Source organism: Lactuca virosa, chromosome 6 (assembly GCF_052849685.1).
Source record: "Lactuca virosa cultivar CGN04683 chromosome 6, Lactuca_virosa_CGN04683_v6, whole genome shotgun sequence".
NCBI classification, from domain to species: domain Eukaryota; kingdom Viridiplantae; phylum Streptophyta; class Magnoliopsida; order Asterales; family Asteraceae; genus Lactuca; species Lactuca virosa.
In genome coordinates, this window is record NC_136431.1 from 75243387 (window position 1) to 75264784 (window position 21398).

Genomic DNA, 21398 nt, shown 5'->3' on the forward strand with positions numbered 1-21398 from the left:
AAAAAAAAAGATAAAACCACAAAATCTTTCACGTTTATAAAGATAAAATAAAAAATTACATGAAAATTAAAGAATATATATCCTCTTGCAAAATTCGATAATGTCGAAAAGGAGTAATGGCAATAACGTCGACTAGAGACTTCGCTTTAATTACACTTGCTAATGGGGATTATCCAAAAAATTCAAGATCCACTTTTTTTAATACAAAACAAAGAGAGAGTAAAAACGGCGGAGACGTGTCACTACAGAAATACAAATGTCAACACAGGGAGAAGACACATACAGCCTACGTGTCTTCACCTCTTCTTCTCCACCTCCAGAAAGAACACAATAAATTTAACCCCGCCATTGTTGCTTCAAATCTTATGTTCTTCAAGGAAATCACTACACTCACACACTACCATGAAGGTTGATACAAGATCACAGAATCATCCTCCAGGAGACGAAGAGAAAATCATGACCAGAAAGCAGAAAGCGGAGAAGCAAGAACACGAGCAATCGCCAAACAAGAAACCAAAATCAGAGGACCACAACAACAACAACAACAACAATGGAAATAAGTCGAATAACAAATCTCTAACTGACATTGTCGCTGAGTTTGATAAGTTCTGTAAAACCACAAGTCAACATCTCTCGATTAAGCAGATGCGTGAGATCCTCGAAGCTAACAACGCCGATAGTTCAGGCTCAGATGATGCCGTTGTGCCTAGATGGTAAGTTCTAATTTCTATTCGCTATTTAACTCTCATAGGCATAAACACAAACACTTGGCATGCATTGAGATTTTTATTGTGTATGTTTCACTTCTTCAGTCAAGATATGATGTTCTACGGAGTGTTAAAGGAGTGTCCTATCTGCGGTGGAACACTGCATCACGATGGTCATAATTACATCTGCGAAGGATCATACAGTGAGTGGTCGACATGCACGTATAGCACCAATGACCCTCCTAGAATCGAAGAGCCTATCAAATACCCTGATTTTGTGCAGGATTCTCCCATTTCTGATGTAATTCTCTCTATCTCAGGTTCCTTGATTCTGTATGTGTTTTTTTGCTATGAGATCCAACCGATTACATTATTTTTGTATAGTTACTGATGGAGCATCGAGACCCAAAGGGGAAACCGAAGAGGGATATACAGTCAAAAGATAAGCCTTTTGCAGGAATGATCATATCTCTCTCTGGTCGACTCTCTCGCACACATGTATGTAATATTTTCTTCTCGTTGTTCTTAGAGTTTTACAACTTCTATATCCTTTTCTCACTGTTTTCATCATCTTCTGAAGCAATATTGGAAGACTAAGATCGAGAAACATGGAGGAAAAGTCGCAAATTACGTCATCGGAGTGACGTGTGTAGTCGTGTCGTCCTCTGAACGAGATCGAGGAGGATCGTCGAAAGTTGCAGAAGCATTGTTAGTGTTCTCTTATCTTACTTCTTTCTCCCTCTCTCATCGGATCTAAAATATTCGCATAAATGAAACAGAGAACGAAGTATAGCAGTGGTACGTGAAGCATGGCTGAACGACAGCATCGAGAAAGACGAACCACAGCCACTGGACGCTTACGACGTCGTTAGCGATCTCGCTGTTGACGGAAAACAGATCCAATGGGACATGCAAGATCGAAGTCAAGAAGCCCTAGAATCTCTAAACGCCGAAGTAAACGATTCTGATTCTTCATCTTCCTTCCATAACTTCCGTTACCTAACTTCACTTATCTCTGTTATTCAACTTCTCGCAGATCAAGATGTATGGAAAGAGAGGCGTACACAAGGATAGCAGATTAGACAAAGATGGAGGTGTGATCTTCGAGAAAGACGGAATCATATACAACTGTGCGCTTTCTGTAAGCGATAGAGGAAGAAAAATCAACGAGATCTGCGTGATGCAACTGATAATGGTGCCGGAGGATCGGATCCATTTATATTACAAAAGAGGGAAAGTCGGAGCGGATTCAAGAGCAGAGGAAAGAGTAGAAGAGAAGAAGAACGTCGATGAAGCAATCAAAGAGTTTGCTGAAATTTTCGAGGAGTTAACTGGTAATGAATTTGAGCCATGGGAACGAGAGAAGAAGATTCAGAAACAACCTCGAAAGTTTTACCCGATTGACATCGACGATGGTTATGACGTCAGATATGGAGGTCTAGGGTTACGTCAGCTTGGAGCAGCTGCAGCTCACTGCAAGCTTGATCCGTTTGTCGCTAATTTCATGAAAGTGCTTTGTGGTCAAGAGATTTACAGGTATGCGTTAATGGAGATGGGAATTGATGCACCTGATCTTCCCGTCGCCATGCTCACTGATTTCCATATAAAAACATGTAAGTTTCCTGTTTCTTGTTTCCAATCTCAAGTTCAATTACTACTAAAAAAAAGCCACTTTTTGATGTGAAAAATCGAATTCAGGTGAGGAGACTTTACTTGAATTTGTTGAGAAACTATTCAAGACGATTGAAGGGGAAGAAGACAAACCTAGCGCTGTGTGGTCAGACTTTAGTCAACGATGGTTCACACTGTTGCATTCTACAAGGCCTTTTATCTTTAGAGATCATCAAGATCTTGCAGACCATGTAAGCAAAATTTAAAATTAAAAAATCCATCGTTATTTATTGATTTATTCAGTTCTTAATCTGTAAAGTTATGGACTTATTATGGTTATTGTGTTAGGGTGCATCTGTGCTTGAAACTGTGAGGGATATAAATGTGGCTTCAAGGATTATAGAAGATATGAGTGGATCCACCATTGATGACCCTTTGTTTGATCGATACAAGAAACTCGGTTGCTCAATTTCAACTTTGGAAAAGGAATCAGATGACTACAATATGATTCTTAAATACGTTGAAAAAACCTACGAGCCTGTGAAAGTTGGGGAAATTGTAAGATCCATTTTTTATATATATTTTCTAATCATTGATCCAACGGTTGTAAATTTGTAATCTAATCTTTGTAATTTTCAGAGCTATGGGATATCTGTTGAGAATGTGTTTCAAGTGGAAGTGGGTGCAGGACCTTCTTATGATGAAATCAAAAAACTCCCAAATAAAGTTCTTCTATGGTGTGGTAAGTAAGAGACTTTCCACTTTCGAATCTTTCAAGGGTATTATGGTAATTTGCTAAAGATCATCTTATTGTGTTGTAACTTTAGGGACACGAAGTTCGAATCTATTGAGGCACTTGCATAAAGGATTCTTGCCAGCTGTATGCACACTCCCGGTTTCTGGATACATGGTACGGAGTTGCATACTATGTTGTTTTTTGTTTTGTACTATGATGATGTCAGCAAGTGTGGTGTACAGTTTGGTAGGGCGATTGTGTGTTCTGATGCGGCTGCAGAAGCTGCAAGATATGGGTATACAGCTGTGGATAGGCCAGAAGGGTTTCTAGTTTTGGCTGTGGCTTCTTTGGGGAAGGAAATTACAGAAATAACCTCGGTGCCTGAAGATACGGAGCCTTTAGAGGAGAAAAAAGCAGGAGTGAAGGGTTTAGGAAGGAAGAAAACCAATGAAAAAGAGCATTTTGTTTGGAAGGATGATATCATGGTGCCATGTGGTAGTTTGGTTGAATCTGAGCATAAAGATAGTCCTCTCGAGTATAATGAGTATGCTGTTTATGATCCTAAACAGGTAATAAACTAATAACTGTGGGTTTTGAAAGTATTTGGGTAAAATGGTCATTTGTTCTTTGGGTTTTGGGTTTGCAGGTGATGATAAGGTTTTTGGTTGGAGTGAAGTTTGAAGAACAAGATGTTGTGTATGAAGAAGTTGATCCAGCTGATGCTCCTGTTGAGTAAAGATGGTTGATGTGGGTAAAGGGTTTTTTGGTCTTTTCTAGAAGGATAGGAACTTTAGGGGTAGTATGGTCTATTTTGATGTAAAAATCATTGATGTCATTTTGCAATATGTTTGGGCATCATGTAGTAGTAGTATACTATCGGCTATATATATGTTATGTACTGGGTTCTATGAATATATATCTACTCATTGTATATATTTTGGTTTTTACTTCATTTCAATGACTAGAAGTAATTTAATGTCTACATATGTTTATCTCTAAACAATTAAAATGTTTCATATAGAAATGTAAGAAAAGAAGAGTGGGAATTGGGAATTGAGTAACGTGTGTAAAAGAAGCTACAATGAGTCGATGACAATGTGTCATCTGTGAATAGTTGCAGGAGGGAATTTGAACTTATCTGAAACGAAAGGGATGGCTACAGGGTTGTTGACTAAATCTTCATACAAATCATATTCTGCTTCATAATCGTGTAAACTAAGTTCTTTTTTCTGATTTGTATGGTAATGATGTTTGGCTGAATCTGATTTACCGAATCCGTAGATGCTAACTTTGTCACATATCCCCAAAGCAAGCATGATTGCTTGCATACCGGAGGAATAATGGAACTCGGATCCTCCATGAACGGAGCTCCATGTTTCCAATGGCTTCCCGGTTTGTTTCAAGTACCTTTTGATTGAATAATACTTGATGATTCTTGCACATAGAACGTCAAGCTTTGGATCTGTGATCATCAATGGCGATTTGTGAGATGAATTGCAAAGAGCGTAATCGAGAAAATGAACTGGCTGCGACATGTACATCATTATAGGCACTTTCTCGCCGTATGGATGACAAAAACAACCTCCTCTACGTGAACATAAATGGAGAATGTTGCTGTTCATGAATGAGAGACTGGTTTTTGAGCCAACAAATCGTTCATAGCCACCGATTCTAGCATTGTTCAATCGGATCACAAACTCATGGCTATCGATTTCTCCACCTAGATTACGCCTGAGCAAAATCCCACTGTTACCGACCACCGCGCACGTCCTGTACTTCCGCCTGGATCCCAAACCTCCGGTCATGTTTACAGTCTTCAACACGTTGACTACCTCGAACATCACATCAGGATCAAACCGACGGTGGCGCCACCAATCCCGCAAATACCGTCTGAATTTCAACCACAGAGTGTAGAACTCCGGCGACCTGAGATCCATAGGCCCACGCCTAACGGACCTAGCACCAGTATCCATACGGTACCTACCCGCCGACAAAAACGATCGCTGGCGATTGAAGTTATCGCTTCGGAAATCCATGTCCACCAGCTGCTCGACGTTTTGTCTGAGTGACTTCTCAGCTAAATCAACCGCAGCAAACGACAACAAAGCTGAATTAAACACTGAGGGAACCTTCTCTGTAGCTTCTGTATCGCTAATACTAAGAATGTCTCCAAAGGCGCCGGATACAATGATCCGAAAACACAGAGTTGCGGCGGCGGCAGCAAAGACGAGCAGAACGCTGAACAATGGACGCACTGATCGCTTCATCATCGTTACGTTTATGTAGGTGTGGTCAAAGGCGTTCGTAAACAGATCGAGATCGGAAGAATCTAATCGCCGGCGTCATAGGTTGTAGAGAATGGATTTCAAGTAGATTAAACTTCGTCGATTCTTCTTCATTGGTCTGCAATAGGCTTGATGAATCGAGTGATGTTGAAATGCAGATGGGATGTTGTAGGTACGTTATCGGTTGAATCTAGTTGGCATGTGCGTATATGTGTTTGTGATTGAGATGGGTGATTATTAAACTTCAATCTTTCTTTGGGGAGGTGGATTTCCAAAGAGAAAGTGGGTTAGATATCATGGGAAGGTCCGCTTCCATTTGAATGGTATTATACTATGTTTAGATAGTCGATTAATTAAATGGCGGTATAATTTTATTTTTTTTTTTTAAAAATAGCAAAAATGGTCCCTGTGGTTGGCAAAATTATGTGGTTTTGGTCCAAAAATAGTTGGTGGTGCATCAGTGGTCTAATTTTGAATACCTTGTGTGTTTTTGGTTCCTATGGTTGACATTTGTGTGTGGTTTTAGTCCACACCCAACCTAAAATGACGATTATTCCTTAGAATTGTTTTTTTATTTATTTTTATATATTTTCTTATGATTTTTTATTTTTCAATTAAATAAACCAAAAAATTCCTAAAACCCAGTCATCGTCCCCAGTCCATGCCCCTCTCACTCTGTCGATCTTCCTTCTTACTCTCTCACACGACCTACCCTCCATCGTCGGCCTTGCCTTCGCCGATGACAGCAGCCCACCTCCCACCGCCTAAAATATCAATTTCTCACCCCTACTTCCCATTGTCTCTCCCTTAAACCATACATTCCCTATTCTATTATAGAGACTGACTTTTCTAGCTCTCGTTAGTAATTCGGTCATCATCGGTCACCGATGAACTACTCCCATCCATCGCCACCACTAACACCGGAGAAGGGCGACGATGTCGTAGCGGAGATCGGAGTTAAGGTTTGTACATATTTTTGTCGAATCTGTTCACCACGGTAGGAGTGAGCGACAACCAAGCCTAAGAGAAATTCAACAATAATGGTCGATGCGGCCTGCCTTCTCCGTCGTCACCTGCATCACATGCCTTCGTCTTCCTTCTCTGTTGCCACCTCTTTCTGCATTCAACTATTGTAACTACGATTATCGTCCTCCATCAACGATTGAGAAAAAATATTGAAATCAACACACAAACACACTCATGCACACATGTAAATCCCTGGCAAAAACACTTGAAATCGACACCCACACTAAATTAGTAAATATAGAAAAAAAAGTTCGTGATGATTGGTTTGAAATAGAGGTAGACACAGGTGGTGGTTGTGTAGGTGTTCGCCATTTTTGTTTTGCGAACCCTAGCTTTGATATGTAGATCATGGCTCCGGCAAGGACTACGTTTAGCAAACCATAGCTCCGGTGGAGGGCGGTTGAAATACTACACGGTTTTTGGTTTTGTTGTCTAGATCCGGCTATAGGAGGGAGGTGGTGGTCGAATTGAACTACAAGAGGGGGAAGAAGTTGTTGAAGGGGATCGTATAGAGATATAGAGGGGGCAGCCCCTTTATTATTTTTATTTAATTAAAAACAATAAAATAAATACAAATTAATTAAAAAACAAATATAATGGGTATAATAGTCTTATCATGTTTATAGGGACCAAAAACAATAAAAAGATCCAATTTTGGACCATTGGTGAACCACCAAAACTTTTTGGACCAAAACGACATAATTTTGTCAACCACATGGACTATTTTTGCAATTTTGTCTCTTTTTTTCAAGTTTTTGTTTTAAATCCAAACATTTTTTAAATCAGTGGTCTTTTTGAGATAATTTCGTTGTATTTTTTGTCCTTCAAAAAATTGAAAAGACTAAATTACCTTCCTAATATTTTTTTTATGTTTGTTTTATTTATTTTAATTTTTTATTAATAATAAATATGGTATCTCTCTCTCACACACACACACATCATGTATAGATGCATACGACCAAAGATTTATCAAGAAATATCACACCACATCTTTGTAGATGTCATCGAAATACACACAACCCAAGTTTAATTATGTATCGAATATTACCACAATTAACAGAGATGACGACCATTGTGCTATTGTGGGTTTTCCGTTTCTAAGAGAGACTATCCCTTCACAATTTTGGACACCACCAAAACTTTTTGAACCAAAACGACATAATTTTGTCAACCACATGGACTATTTTTGCAATTTTGTCTCTTTTTTTCAAGTTTTTGTTTTAAATCCAAACATTTTTTAAATCAGTGGTCTTTTTGAGATAATTTCGTTGTATTTTTTGTCCTTCAAAAAATTGAAAAGACTAAATTACCTTCCTAATATTTTTTTTATGTTTGTTTTATTTATTTTAATTTTTTATTAATAATAAATATGGTATCTCTCTCTCACACACACACATCATGTATAGATGCATACGACCAAAGATTTATCAAGAAATATCACACCACATCTTTGTAGATGTCATCGAAATACACACAACCCAAGTTTAATTATGTATCGAATATTACCACAATTAACAGAGATGACGGCCATTGTGCTGTTGTGGGTTTTCCGTTTCTAAGAGAGACTATCCCTTCACAACCACTAACTGAAGCATTGAAACTCAATCCCATTCAAAATTTGGTACTTGAAATTAATGCTAAAAACCATATGACTCAAAACTCAGATCCATCTCTTCATCTGGATGAATCCATTTAATAGAAAATCCCCATCGATTTATTACAAATAATAAACACAAAATCTGATTTTAAGGAAGGTGGTGATTCGAAGAACACTCTTGAAATCGAGATTCATAACCCTAAACTTTGATATGTGCGAGCGGAGGTGTAACGCCCGCAGATCCGGGCTAGTCAATTTAGAGACAATGAGCATCAAAAATGAGTTTTTGATGAAAGATTATTTAGAAGGATTAATCTTAACCAAGTTTTAGTATATGTTACAAGGGTTCCGTACATATAAAGAACGCCGAAATTCGAGTTATAACGAAGAAGTTATGGCTCGTCGAAGTTTTACGGCAAAACCGGCATGACACCGGAAGACGTAAATAGTGAATTTACGGTAGAAGACTTTTTAGCCTTAGTGATCTAAACAAAAATTGTAGTATACGTTAAACCGAGAACATACAAAAAAAGAACGCCCAAATCTGACTTCGTATGAGGAAGTTATGAATTTTCTAAGATTTGGCAAAGCAGTGCATGACCCGAAACTCGAATTTTAGTTCGAGCGGTTTTTGGCCTACGCGACGTAAATGAGAGTTGAAGATCTCATTAATAGGAACTCAACGGTAAAAAGACAGACGAAAACGGAGTCCGTATGTAGAAGTTATGAATTTTACGCGGACATTTAACAGTATAATCTCCTCCTACTGTTAAATTTAAGATCGGTCGAGAATTAGCCGACGAAGTCTAAATGAAAGTTTTAGATCTTGTTTTTACCTACGCGTGGATATAAAGAATGTCGGGAGTAGAGCCCGTATGTTAAAGATATGGACGAAACTTGGTCCCTACTCTTCGAGCGCGATAAATTCGATACAGTTTTGTAAATCTAAGATATAATGAGAATTAGCTGACGGCGTCTAAATGAAAGTTGTAGTACTTGTAAATACCAACGTGTGGATATAAATAAAGTCAAAAATGGAGTTCGTATGAACGAGTTACAAATTATAATAGCATATTTATGTATTAAAATAAAGTATAAATCATATATACGTACACATATATATACATATGTATATATCATTAGAAAGGTATCGAAGATGCGGTTATTATAAGACTAGTATTGAGTACTTTCGACATTAGTTTAGTATAAATATCATTAAATCTATTTAAAATAGTATTATGAAGGGGTGTTTAGTCGTTTATATAACTATAAGGTCATTAAGTAATTATGGAGGGTAGTTTTTGTAAATTCAATTACTATAAATAAGAGGCTTGGGCTCTCATATTTCTTGCACCATTCTATTGATTCAAGAGTCTTTCTCTTCTTATCCCCCGAGCATTTCGGTCCCTCGTGATTCGACTTCTCTTTCTGTAGTTTTAGTATAGTAAGGTGAGCGTTGAAGCGTTGCACGAATCTGTCTTAGAAAGATTCAGCGACGAAGTTCTGCCCCTGTAGAGCCCGAATCCTAGCTAAAACCCCCTTGTAAGTAAGTTATGCTTACCTATTTTAATATAGCTTATATTTAAAATTAGTATTGTTATTATGAACTTATAATAAATATTTGAGCTATTATTATGACTTATATAAGTGTCGTTATAATATCTTTTTAACTACTCGCGGTACGGGGAATCTGGTTTAAAGGGTCGCATAGGGTTGTTGGATTTCAGAAGTGCTATATGCCAAAATGGTCCTGCCCTCCGATGTTTTATGTCTGGCCCCTGTCTGTACATAGTGGTTGGAAAGTATTGTTTAAACGATTATATAATAATAATAATAATAATAATAATAATAATAATAATAATAATAATAATTAGTCACGGTAAATATTAGACTAAAATCTAGTGATAATAATACTAGGTTTCGTCGAAGGAAATTATTTTAAAGTAAACGAAGCGCTGTCCGAGTACCGAGTCACCACCTTATCAAGTGAGTGCATAGTTACTTTCATCTTACACATAGATATGAAGTATTTTATATAAATTACGTGATATGTGTGCATACTATCTGAATACTTGTTGTCTATGTTGGAAGAATGATTTTATACATGTTTTAAAATGATTTAAACTGTATATGTATTTTATATCTACAAATATGTTGGGTATGACATGGGTAGATGAATAATGAGAGATAAAAGATGATGTGAGTAAACATTGGCAGCTGTAGACTTAGTGCCTAATAAATAACATCGACAGTTATGGATTTAGTGCCTATTGGACAAACACTGGTAGCTATGGACTTAGTACCTATTAGGTAAACACGGGTGGCTATGGACTTAGTGCTTGTTAGATAAACGTTGGTAGCTATGGACTTAGTACCTACACTGGTAGCTATGGATTTAGTACCTGATGAATGAACTTTAGCAGCTATGGATTTAGTGCATTGGCAGCTATGGAATTAGTGCATGTCTTATAAACCCTGGAAGTAAGGGACTTCGAAATGAACGAATGCAGGATAGATGACTCTTAGGGTAGACCCTTAAGAGTAAGGAAGATAATGGGGATGGGTAATTGGGTTGATTGTTTGATGTTTAAACATAATAATTATATTATTGTGGGTTGAAAACCCTATGTACTCACCAGGTTTCCCAACCTGACCCACTCAGTTTATTTGTATCATAGGTGTCGATACGAAGCTACATTACACTGAGAGATTAAAGAGATGTAGATCACTAGTGTAAATAAATGTAAGTTATGTTTATGTTTATGTTTCTGTATTGACGATGACATCCCAAATGTTTTAAAATGAATAAAATACATTTCTTAGGAAATGCTTTGATAACGTATTTATCATGTTTTTCTGGGAACAAATTCCGCTACATTTTTATTAAAAGAAGTACTCTGATTTCTATAAAGCATAAACAAAATCGGTCTTTTCTGGCCGTGAAAATGGGGATGTCACAGTTGGTATCAGAGCATTAGTTTAAGCGAACTAGGAATAAGGATTTATTTCTAGACTTAAACTTAGAATGCTAAGCGATGATCGTGAGAAGAGTGTCTAATATATTTTAGGTAGTACACCTGAATAGACACAAGCACTAGCTTAATTAGGGAAGTTGCCTAAAATGCTTTTATGTGCTAAATGATTTAAGATATGCATTATATTATCGGATCTATGGTCTGTTGCCGACCAAATCTGGAAACTTTATGTGTTCATATTTCTAAACGTTTAATTACAGTATTAGAACTGACATGTAACTTTTCGGAGTAATAAGGAGGAATACGCGTCTAAATATTCCTTTATATATATTCTCGTCTCGATACACCAAACGCCTGCTTTGGTGTATAGAATGTCATGATAAGGACTCATAGCAAACTGAGAAAATGGAGGGAATGAGAAGGCTTACGATAGTGAATGATACCTATCGGAATATATTTTAAGAGTGATATCTTGCCTTTAGAATACATCTAATAAATAATACGTCTAGTATGGGAGAAGTACACTTTTGATTAGCAGAAAGAAAGATTTTTGGTATAATCCATGAAGTTATCCCATCGTCTGACACTTCCATCACCAACCGAGTTGAAGCAGAATTGATGATTGAAGATACGCATGGAAGAAGTCCTAGTAGAGTCTTCTAGGGAAAATTATATGATTGTTTGGACACATTTCTATGTGTTAAAATTGTTTTTGTGATAATGACTTAGAAAACTACGGGACAATACTTGGGACGAGTATGAGTAGGTGTGAAAGGTAGTAGAGGCCTATACTACCGGAAGCACAGGACTCACACTTGGATCAGGGAAAGTCACAAGGTTACCAAGGAGCTAGTAATTGATTTCATTTTATTCAAGTATGTCGTTACCATCGTTTCAGTAATGACTAAGAAGATGATTGTTATTCTGACCCTAGTGGTCATATCAAATTGAGTCTGCCTACGCTGAGTATGTTATGTGGTTCAGAGAATCAAGTTCGATGTAGCATCTGACTTAAGACGGAAGATTGAAATAAAAAGCGATCAGTAGAGGAATCGTGAAAAGTTGCTTGTAGCTAGAAATGCTACCTTTTAAGATGAGATTAGAACATGAACGAAAGTATAGTCTGTTCTGGAAGACTCTAAGAGACCTGAGTCTAAGCGTTGCAACATACGATGATAGATCATTAAAATATGACACATCGTTCCATTGTATTAATAAAAAAAAACTTATCTTAAGTTCGTATCTAGTGAGGATCGAGATTGTGACTTGAAGGTCATAATTTGGAGTCTAACGTGAGATAAGGAGCAAGTGCAAGATCGAGCACCGCCTGCAGTCGAGAAGTCCAAGAATTAGATACTCATTCGAAGGAACATAGAAGTTACGATTATTACCTAGGATAAAGAGATAACGTAAGGATTCATTATACATCCCTGTTTCGTTGACGATTCTGGGACGTAATCATCCTAAGGGGGAGATAATTGTAACGCCCGCAGATCCGGGCTAGTCAATTTAGAGACGATGAGCATCAAAAATGAGTTTTTTATGGAAGATTATTTAGAAGGATTAATCTTAACCAAGTTTTAGTATATGTTACAAGGGTTCCGTAGATATAAAGAACGCCGAAATCCGAGTTATAACGAATAAGTTATGGCCCGTCGAAGTTTTACGGCAAAACCGGCATGACACCGGAAGACGTAAATAGTGAATTTACGGTAGAAGACTTTTTAGCCTTAGTGATCTAAACAAAAATTGTAGTATACGTTAAACCGAGAACATACAAAAAAAGAACGCCCAAATCTGACTTCGTATGAGGAAGTTATGAATTTTCTAAGATTTGGCAAAGCAGTGCATGACCCGAAACTCGAATTTTAGTTCGAGCGGTTTTTGGCCTACGCGACGTAAATGAGAGTTGAAGATCTCATTAATAGGAACTCAACGGTAAAAAGACAGACGAAAACGGAGTCCGTATGTAGAAGTTATGAATTTTACGCGGACATTTAACAGTATAATCTCCTCCTACTGTTAAATTTAAGATCGGTCGAGAATTAGCCGACGAAGTCTAAATGAAAGTTTTAGATCTTGTTTTTACCTACGTGTGGATATAAATAATGTTGAGAGTAGAGCTCCTATGTTAAAGATATGGACGAAACTTGGTCCCTACTCTTCGAGCGCGATAAATTCGATACAGTTTTGTAAATCTGAGATAGAATGAGAATTAGCTGACGGCGTCTAAATGAAAGTTGTAGTACTTGTAAATACCAACGCGTGGATATAAATAAAGTCAAAAATGGAGTTCGTATGAACGAGTTACAAATTATAATAGCATATTTATGTATTAAAATAAAGTATAAATCACATATACGTACACATCTATATACAAATGTATATATCATTAGAAAGGTATCGACGATGCGGTTATTATAAGACTAGTGTTGAGTACTTTCGACATTAGTTTAGTACAAATATCATTAAATCTATTTAAAATAGTATTATGAAGGGGTGTTTAGTCGTTTATATAACTATAAGGTCATTAAGTAATTATGGAGGGTAGTTTTTGTAAATTCAATTACTATAAATAAGAGGCTTGGGCTCACATATTTCTTGTACCATTGTCTTGATTCAAGAGTCTTTCTCTTCTTATCCCCCGAGCATTTCGGTCCCTCGTGATTCGACTTATCTTTCTGTAGTTTTAGTATAGTAAGGAGAGCGCTAAAGCTGTCACACCCCCAAACCAAACGGCGGAAACGTCCGGGGGTGGAGGACTTCATTTGTAGTATCACAACACATGCATCATAGTAATCAAAGTACAAACAACCATTGTATTTAAAAAGTATAAGTATTTACATCTGTTCAATCATTGTATATTGAAACCAAAATAGTTATACAAAAGAAGAAGATATGACTCAAAGTAGCTCCATCTTCTCAAAAAAAACTCAGGGAGTACCTGTTTATTGTTTCCCTGAGAATACAAGTAATTTGAAAAGGGAGTATCAACATAAAGTTGAGTGAGTGCATAAGTGTTTATGTTTGAAAGGGTGTCTCTGTATCTTGCATATGTAAACTGTTCCAGAAAATCCTATATTTTCTGTTGTATATGAAAAGTAGTTTTATTCCCATAAAACCGTTCTCTTTGTAAATCAATGTTTTGTATTTGTATTCCTTTATGTAAAACTTGTAACTGAGAGTGTGCCTGGCTTCACCAGCTGTTATTGAAAACTGTATTGTACTATTGTAGTTTGTATGCTGTAAACTGGTACTTTGAAAGTGTACTTACGTTTAGTTGATTATACACTAACGTATTGTTAATATATGTTTAATGAGTTATTATAACCATACTAAGACATGATGGCCTGAAACAAACGCTTTGTGGGCGTTTAAACTGTTGATAACAATTGCCACTCATTGGCGTGTATGTCTGACTGTAGCTAGCAGCCTGAGTGTGGGGTTGTCAAACCCAATATAGATCTACACACAACTTGTTTCGATCCCCTGACTGGAGACTCTGCTTATAATATCAGGACTTTACCTTGGTTGTCTAAATGAATTAAACAACCTGAATTGAATGACTCATAAAAAGCATATAAACGTTACATGTATATTAGTCATGAAAACCCAATCATTCTGAAATAAATGATTGACAGTATGTTCTTGAATTAGTATTCCGAACATGTATTTGACAATTGTAAACCCTTGATTTGTTTTGAATCAAAACCCTTGTTTCTTGTAAAACAGTGTAGTCTAGTATACTTGAATCATGAATTATTGTTCTATGTATCATAAATTATACCTATTATAATTTATATGTACTTTCTGAATCGGTATTTAACTGTTTTTGCATGTAACCCCTTGCTCAACATGTTACAAAGGTAGTTGAACTGATGAAATAACTTTTATATTTATATACATACACAATTCTATATATAAGTAAAATTTAAACGACACTCGGACAAATAACCAGTACTATAAGCCCACATCCAAACAAGGAAAAGGACCTAGAATGAGTTATCAGTCCTAAACCTTTTAAATCTTATTTACATATATATATATATATATATATATATATATATATATATACATATATATATATATATATATATATATACAAATATGAATTTTGGGGAAAAATATAAGTTTATAAAAGAGTTTAATGTTTTGAGTATTTTTGATGATTTAATGTCGTTTTATCATGATTTGAAATCATGCTTTTATAACACAAAGTTCTTGTGTTATACTTGTATTCCCCTCCCCCCCCCCCCCCCCTCACCCCTTAAAACAGTAGAAATTATGAAAAATACGGGGGTATGAACTCACTTGATAGGTGGTGATTTGGACAACGTTTCGTTTCCTCGAAAGGAGTTTATTTGACGAAAAATCGGCTTAAATCGAGCAGAGTTTCGACTGGAGAAAGTTGTTTTTCTCGGTAATCTCGGGGCTTCGAGGCTTGCTTAGGGTTTTAGACTTGATACCGGGGCTTTAGGGGTCGTATGTAAGTTTGTGGAAGTGAAAGAAGTGAAAAGAAATGGAAAATGGGGTGAAAAAGTGTAAAAATCTGGAGAGTCTCGCAACTCCTATTTATAGTCCGAAGTCTCGGACGGCGAGGGGGAGGAGGAGTCATCCTGCGAGGTGGCAGCAAGGGAAGGTAGCCACGTGTTCGGTTCGCAAGGCGCCACGAGGCCGAAGTCAGAAGCAGCGGTGCGAGGCTCGGAAGGCGCCACCTGTGCGAGGCGTGTCGGATACCCATTGGACCTCGGTTTCGGAAGAATCAGAAGGCGACACGGACAACTTCGGTCCAATCAGAAGGTAACACGGGGAAGCCTCGCATGCGAGGTGACGTGGCCGAAGGTACACCATGCGAAATTGTCCGGTTTTCAATATTTCTCGAATTTTGTGCCAAAAACTTGCGAAAATCATAACTTTCGCATACGAGCTCCGTTTTCGACGTTCTTTATATGCACGCGTAGGTAATCTTATACTCTACGACTTCCGTTAAAAATTTGACTTTATTTTTAATATTATTATTTTTAACAGACCGGGACAGGAAATCCGTTAAAAATTCATAACTTCTTCATCCGACGTCCGTTTTTGTCTGTCTTTTTATCGTTGTACTACTATTGACGAGACCTTCAATTCTCGTTTAGGTTGTGTCGGATAAAAATCACTCGATCTTTATTTCGAGTTTTTAGCTGTACACTGCTATACTGAAACTTAGAAAAATCGTAACTTCCTCATACGAAGTCAGATTTTTCCGTTCTTTTTATGAAAGTTCTCGGTTTAACATAAACTACAAATTTCATTTAGATTGTTATGGCTAAAAAGCCTTTTATTGAAAATTCAATTTTTACATTGAACAGTGTTTTGCCGGTTTTGTCGCGGATCTTCGATTGGTCATAACTTCTTCGTTATAACTCGGATTTTAGTGTTCTTTATATTTTTGGAAACCTTGTTACAATCTCTACCATTTGGTTCATCCCAATCGAGATTGTTTAATAATTTATTTTTGAGGGTCAATTATGTAAATATACACAATATGCTAAAATTTCTCTTTATTATTTTAAAAAGAACTACAAATTGACCTACATTATTACATAGGCTTGAAATAACGGTTTGTTCCATTATCCCCCCGTTAGATAGAATTTCGTCCCGAAATTAGCATTACAGATAGACTAGGGAAAAAGATGTGGATATTTCTGTTGCATTTGATCATCCCGCTCCCAAGTGAATTCAGGTCCCCGTTTTGCATTCCAGCGAACCTTCACTATCGGGATACGGCTTTGTTTGGTTTTCTTAACTTCCCTGTCTAGAATCTCTACGGGTTCTTCCACAAAATTGAGGCTCTCGTTTAACTCGATTTCCTCGAGTGGGATCACAAGAGTCTCGTCGGATAGACACTTTTTCAAGTTCGAAATGTGTAAGGTAGGATGAATGTTACTTAGTTCTTGGGGTAGTCGAAGTTTGTAAGCTACAGGACCGATTCTGGCAAGAATCTCGAATGGTCCTATGTACCTTGGATTCAATTTTTCACGCTTTCCAAAGCGTATTATGCCCTTCCAGGGTGAGACCTTTAACAAGACGCGGTCACCAACCTGGAATTCCAAGGGTTTTCTCCCTTTGTCAGCGTAGCTTTTCTGTCTATCTCTGGAAGCTTTAAGTCGCTCCCGAATTTGTACGATTTTCTCGGTAGTTTCTCGAATAATTTTCGGACCAGTGAGAGCACTGTCAGGAGTTTGACCTCTAGCTAGCTGCGTGTCACCCACTTCAGCCCAACACAGAGGGGATCTGCACTTGCGGCCATAGAGGGCTTCAAATGGAGCAGCCTTTATGCTAGTGTGATAAGTGTTGTTATAAGAGAATTCAACAAGGGGTAAATGAATATCCCATGCCTTTCCAAAGTCTATCACGCAAGCTCGCAACATGTCTTCTAATGTTTGAATCGTCCTCTCACTTTGTCCGTCGGTTTGTGGATGGTAGGCTGTACTCATGTCCAGCCTAATTCCCAGAGAGTTTTGTAAAGACTGCCAGAAACGAAAGGTGAATCTACTATCTCGGTCCGAAATAATAGATATTGGCACACCATGCAGTCTAACAATCTCCTTGAGGTAAGTTCTTGTTAGCTTCTCCATCTTGTCGGCTTCTTTTATTAGCAAGAAGTGTGCGGATTTAGTTAATTTGTCGACGATTACCCAAATAGTATCATAACCACCCGAAGTCTTGGGTAATTTGGTTATGAAATCCATTGTAATCCGCTCCCACTTCCATTCAGGGATTTCAGGTTTTTGTAATAAACCTGAAGTTTTTGGTACTCTACCTTGACTTTGGCACAAGTAAGGCACTTGCCCACAAAGGTAGCGATTTCGGCCTTCATGTTAGGCCACCAGTATAGTTTCTTGAGGTCCAGATACATCTTGTCCGAACCTGGATGAATGGAGTATCGGGTTTTATGTGCTTCATTCATAACCACGTCTCTGTAACCACCAAACTTTGGTGTCCAGATCCGGTTCATGAAATAATAGACTCCATCATCCCTGACTTCGAAGTTCTTATCCATTCCTCTCAGGGTTTCACTTGCCACGTTTTCGGGTTTCAAGGCTTCAAGTTGAGCTTCTGTGATCTGCGTGGACAGATGTGAATGGATTGTCATAGTCAACATCTTTACCCGGCGTCCCGATTATTCTTTCCTGCTAAGGGCGTCTGCTACTACGTTTGCTTTACCAGGATGATAAAGAATTTCACATTCGTAGTCGTTCAGTAGCTCCACCCATCTTCGTTGCCTCATGTTCAGCTCTTTCTGATCGAAGATGTGTTGGAGACTTTTATGGTCCGTGAATATTGTGCATTTCGTGCCATATAAGTAATGTCTCCAGATCTTCAGAGCAAACACCACCGCTCCTAGCTCAAGGTCATGTGTTGTATAGTTGACTTCATGCGTCTTAAGCTGTCTTGAGGCGTAGGAGATAACCTTTCCTCTTTGCATAAGAACACACCCAAGCCCTTGATTTGAAGCATCGCAGTACACTACAAAGTCCTCTGTCCCTTCGGGTAGAGACAAGATCGGTGCACTGCACAAGGATTGTTTGAGCGTTTGGAATGTTGTTTCTTGCTTTTCTCCCCAGCTAAAGGTTACACCCTTTTGCGTCAGGGTGGTAAGAGGCTTAGCTATTCGAGAGAAATTTTGGATGAATTTGCGATAGTAGCCAGCAAGACCTAAGAATTGTTGGATTTCTGTAGGTGTTTTGGGTGCTGGCCAGTTTTCAATTGCTTTGATTTTGGAAGGGTCCACGTGTATTCCTTCTGAACTGACCACGTGACCTAGGAATTCAACCTTCCTAATCTAAAACTCGCACTTTGAAAACTCTGCATGATTTTTTCTGTCCTAAGGGTTTGTAATACTTGACGAAGATGTTGGCCATGTTCCTCTTTGCTTCTTGAGTAGATAAGGATGTAGTCAATGAAGACTATGACGAATTTGTCCAGGAATGGACGACACACTCTGTTCATTAGGTCCATGAACACAGCCGGTGCATTCGTCAATCCGAATGGCATCACTATAAACTCGTAATGACCATAACGAGTTCTAAACGCGGTCTTGGGAATGTCTTCCTCCAAAATTCGTAACTGGTGATACCCGGATCTTAAGTCTATTTTCGAGAAGTAGTTCGCACCTTGAAGTTGGTCGAACAGATCGTCAATGCGAGGCAGATGATATAGATTCTTGATGGTAAGTTTATTCAGCTCGCGGTAGTCTATGCACATGCGGAATGATCCATCCTTCTTCTTTACGAACAAAACCGGTGCTCCCCAAGGTGAGAAGCTTGGTCTTATGAAACCTTTGCTAAGCAGTTCGTTAAGCTGGATGGATAATTCTTGCATTTCAGAAGGTGCAAGACGATAGGGGGATTTGGCTACAGGGGTAGCTCCGGGGATTAAGTCGATTCGGAATTCGACTTGTCGTTCGGGAGGTACTCCTGGAAGATCATCGGGAAAAATATCAGGAAAGTTGCAGACCTCAGGAATGCTCATGATATCTTTCATTTCTTGCTTTTTGTCTAACATGTGAGCTAAGAAATCACAGTACTCTTTGCGAAGGTACTTCTGTGCCTTGATGCAAGAAATGATCCGAAGGTTCGTTCCGGGTTTGTCGTCATAGATAATAAGAGTTTCATTAGTTGGCAAGTTCAAGTGAATAGCTCTTTCATAGCATAGAATGTCGGCATGGTTGGGGCATAACCAATCCATACCTATTATGATGTCAAAACTTTTGATAGAGACCGGCATAAGGTCTATTGGGAAAGACAAGTCATTCAAGGTAAGGATACATCCTATGTATATATCATTGGTGGATTCGGATTTCCCATTAGCCATTTCTACTGTGAAAGTTTCATTTAGTGGTTGAGAGTTTTGATTTAGTAGATGTTTAAAATTATGGCTCACGAAGCTCCTCTCAGCACCACAATCAAATAGAATGCATGCATAAGTATTGTTGAGAAGGAACGTACCCGTGACCACTGCAGGGTCTGCCACCGCTTCTTCGTGACCTAGTGCTAGAATCCTCCCAACTCCACCGACATTTCCAGCTTTTGGACAATCTTTCTTGAAATGCCCCACATCACCGCATTGGTAGCATGCTCGACCTACTCCAGCGGCAGGTACTTGGTTAAGTGGTTGGGGTGGTATTCAACAGAATCGGGCAGTATGCCCTTCCCTGTTGCAGTTACGGCACTGCATTTCTTGGCAATTTCCGTTGTGGTGAAAATTGCACTTGTTTCATTTAGGGAGGTTACCAGCATAGGGCTTAGTTGGTGCAAGGTTATTAGGGACAGCCGCAGTAGCAGGTATGGTAGCAGGTACAGTAGTAGCATGGACTGCCACTACTTGTTGCTTCTTTGCAGATTCCAGAGGAGATTTGCCCTTCCTCTTGTTCCAACCCTTCTTCTTGCTGTTGTTGTTGTTCTCCTTAGGTTGTTCTGGAGCAGTAACCACATAATTTTGACGATTTCTGTGGTCAATAAGTGACTGTGCCAATTCCTTGGCACTGTCAAAGGTGACAGGCCTAGAAGCAATGACACTTGCCTGTATCTGGGGCGACAGTCCCCAAATATACCTTTCGATCTTTTTGCTCTCCAGAGCAACCATTTCAGGACACAGAATCGCCAAGTCACAGAACCGATTCGTGTAAGTGGTTATGTCTGCACCAGCCATGATAAGACCCCAGAACTCCTGCTCAAGTTTTTGAATTTCCCCGCGCGGACAGTATTCCCGCATTAGCATGGCTTTTAAGTTCTCCCAGTTCATCGAATTAGCCACTACCAAAGTTAGTGACTTAACATGACCATTCCACCATGTTAGGGCCCTATCTGAAAAAGTACAGGCAGCAAATTTAACTTTGCTACCCTCCAGACAGGAGCAAATTTCAAAAATTGCTTCCGTCTTCTCAATCCATTGCCTTAAGACCATCACTCCTCTAGTTCCATTAAAGGTCCTGGGTTTGGCGTTCGAGAAGTCTTTATAAGTGCACTCTCACGAGTGCTCATGACCCTCGCCATGGTTAGAAGGACGTGCACCAGCTCCCGACCCACTAGCACCAGGAGCATTGATATGAGACATGGCAGCCGCTACAGCTGTCGTGACCGCTGCTTGTAACATAGCAGCATCGAATTGAGGAGGTGGTGGTGGGGGTGGCGTCGGTGCTTCATTGTCACGTCTTGGATTTCTACGAGGATGCATCTTTTCTATACCAGTTAAAAGATAAAAAATGATAAGATATCAAGAATGAATATGAATTTGATATCTCTGAACGAAGCACTTAATTCAACATGAATCTTGTAAAAGATTGGAAATAGAAATCTATTGCAAAAACAATTTGCAACAGGATAATATGAATTTTAGTGGTTATTTTTCAAAGAGTATGAAATTACATGTCGACTGTATTGATATATTAAGTATATGTAATCTGGAACACTTGAC

At 38.4% G+C, this 21398-nt stretch overlaps 1 protein-coding gene and 1 pseudogene across 1 annotated transcript; one reads left to right on the forward strand and one right to left on the reverse strand.

The window, feature by feature from the left end:
* Nucleotides 1-224: 224 nt before the first annotated feature.
* LOC145120494 (poly ADP-ribose polymerase 3) lies at nt 225-4036 on the forward strand. Its single transcript, XM_079056305.1, has 12 exons — nt 225-713; nt 813-1008; nt 1092-1205; nt 1288-1415; nt 1487-1661; nt 1744-2320; nt 2406-2569; nt 2667-2876; nt 2958-3060; nt 3146-3228; nt 3297-3623; nt 3701-4036. Exons 1-12 carry the CDS (start codon nt 403-405, stop codon nt 3788-3790), a joined length of 2478 nt encoding a protein of 825 aa, XP_078912431.1. The 5' UTR covers nt 225-402; the 3' UTR covers nt 3791-4036.
* Nucleotides 4037-4042: 6 nt separating this feature from the next.
* Nucleotides 4043-5643, reverse strand: LOC145120493 (beta-1,6-galactosyltransferase GALT29A pseudogene; annotated as a pseudogene).
* Nucleotides 5644-21398: the final 15755 nt, after the last annotated feature.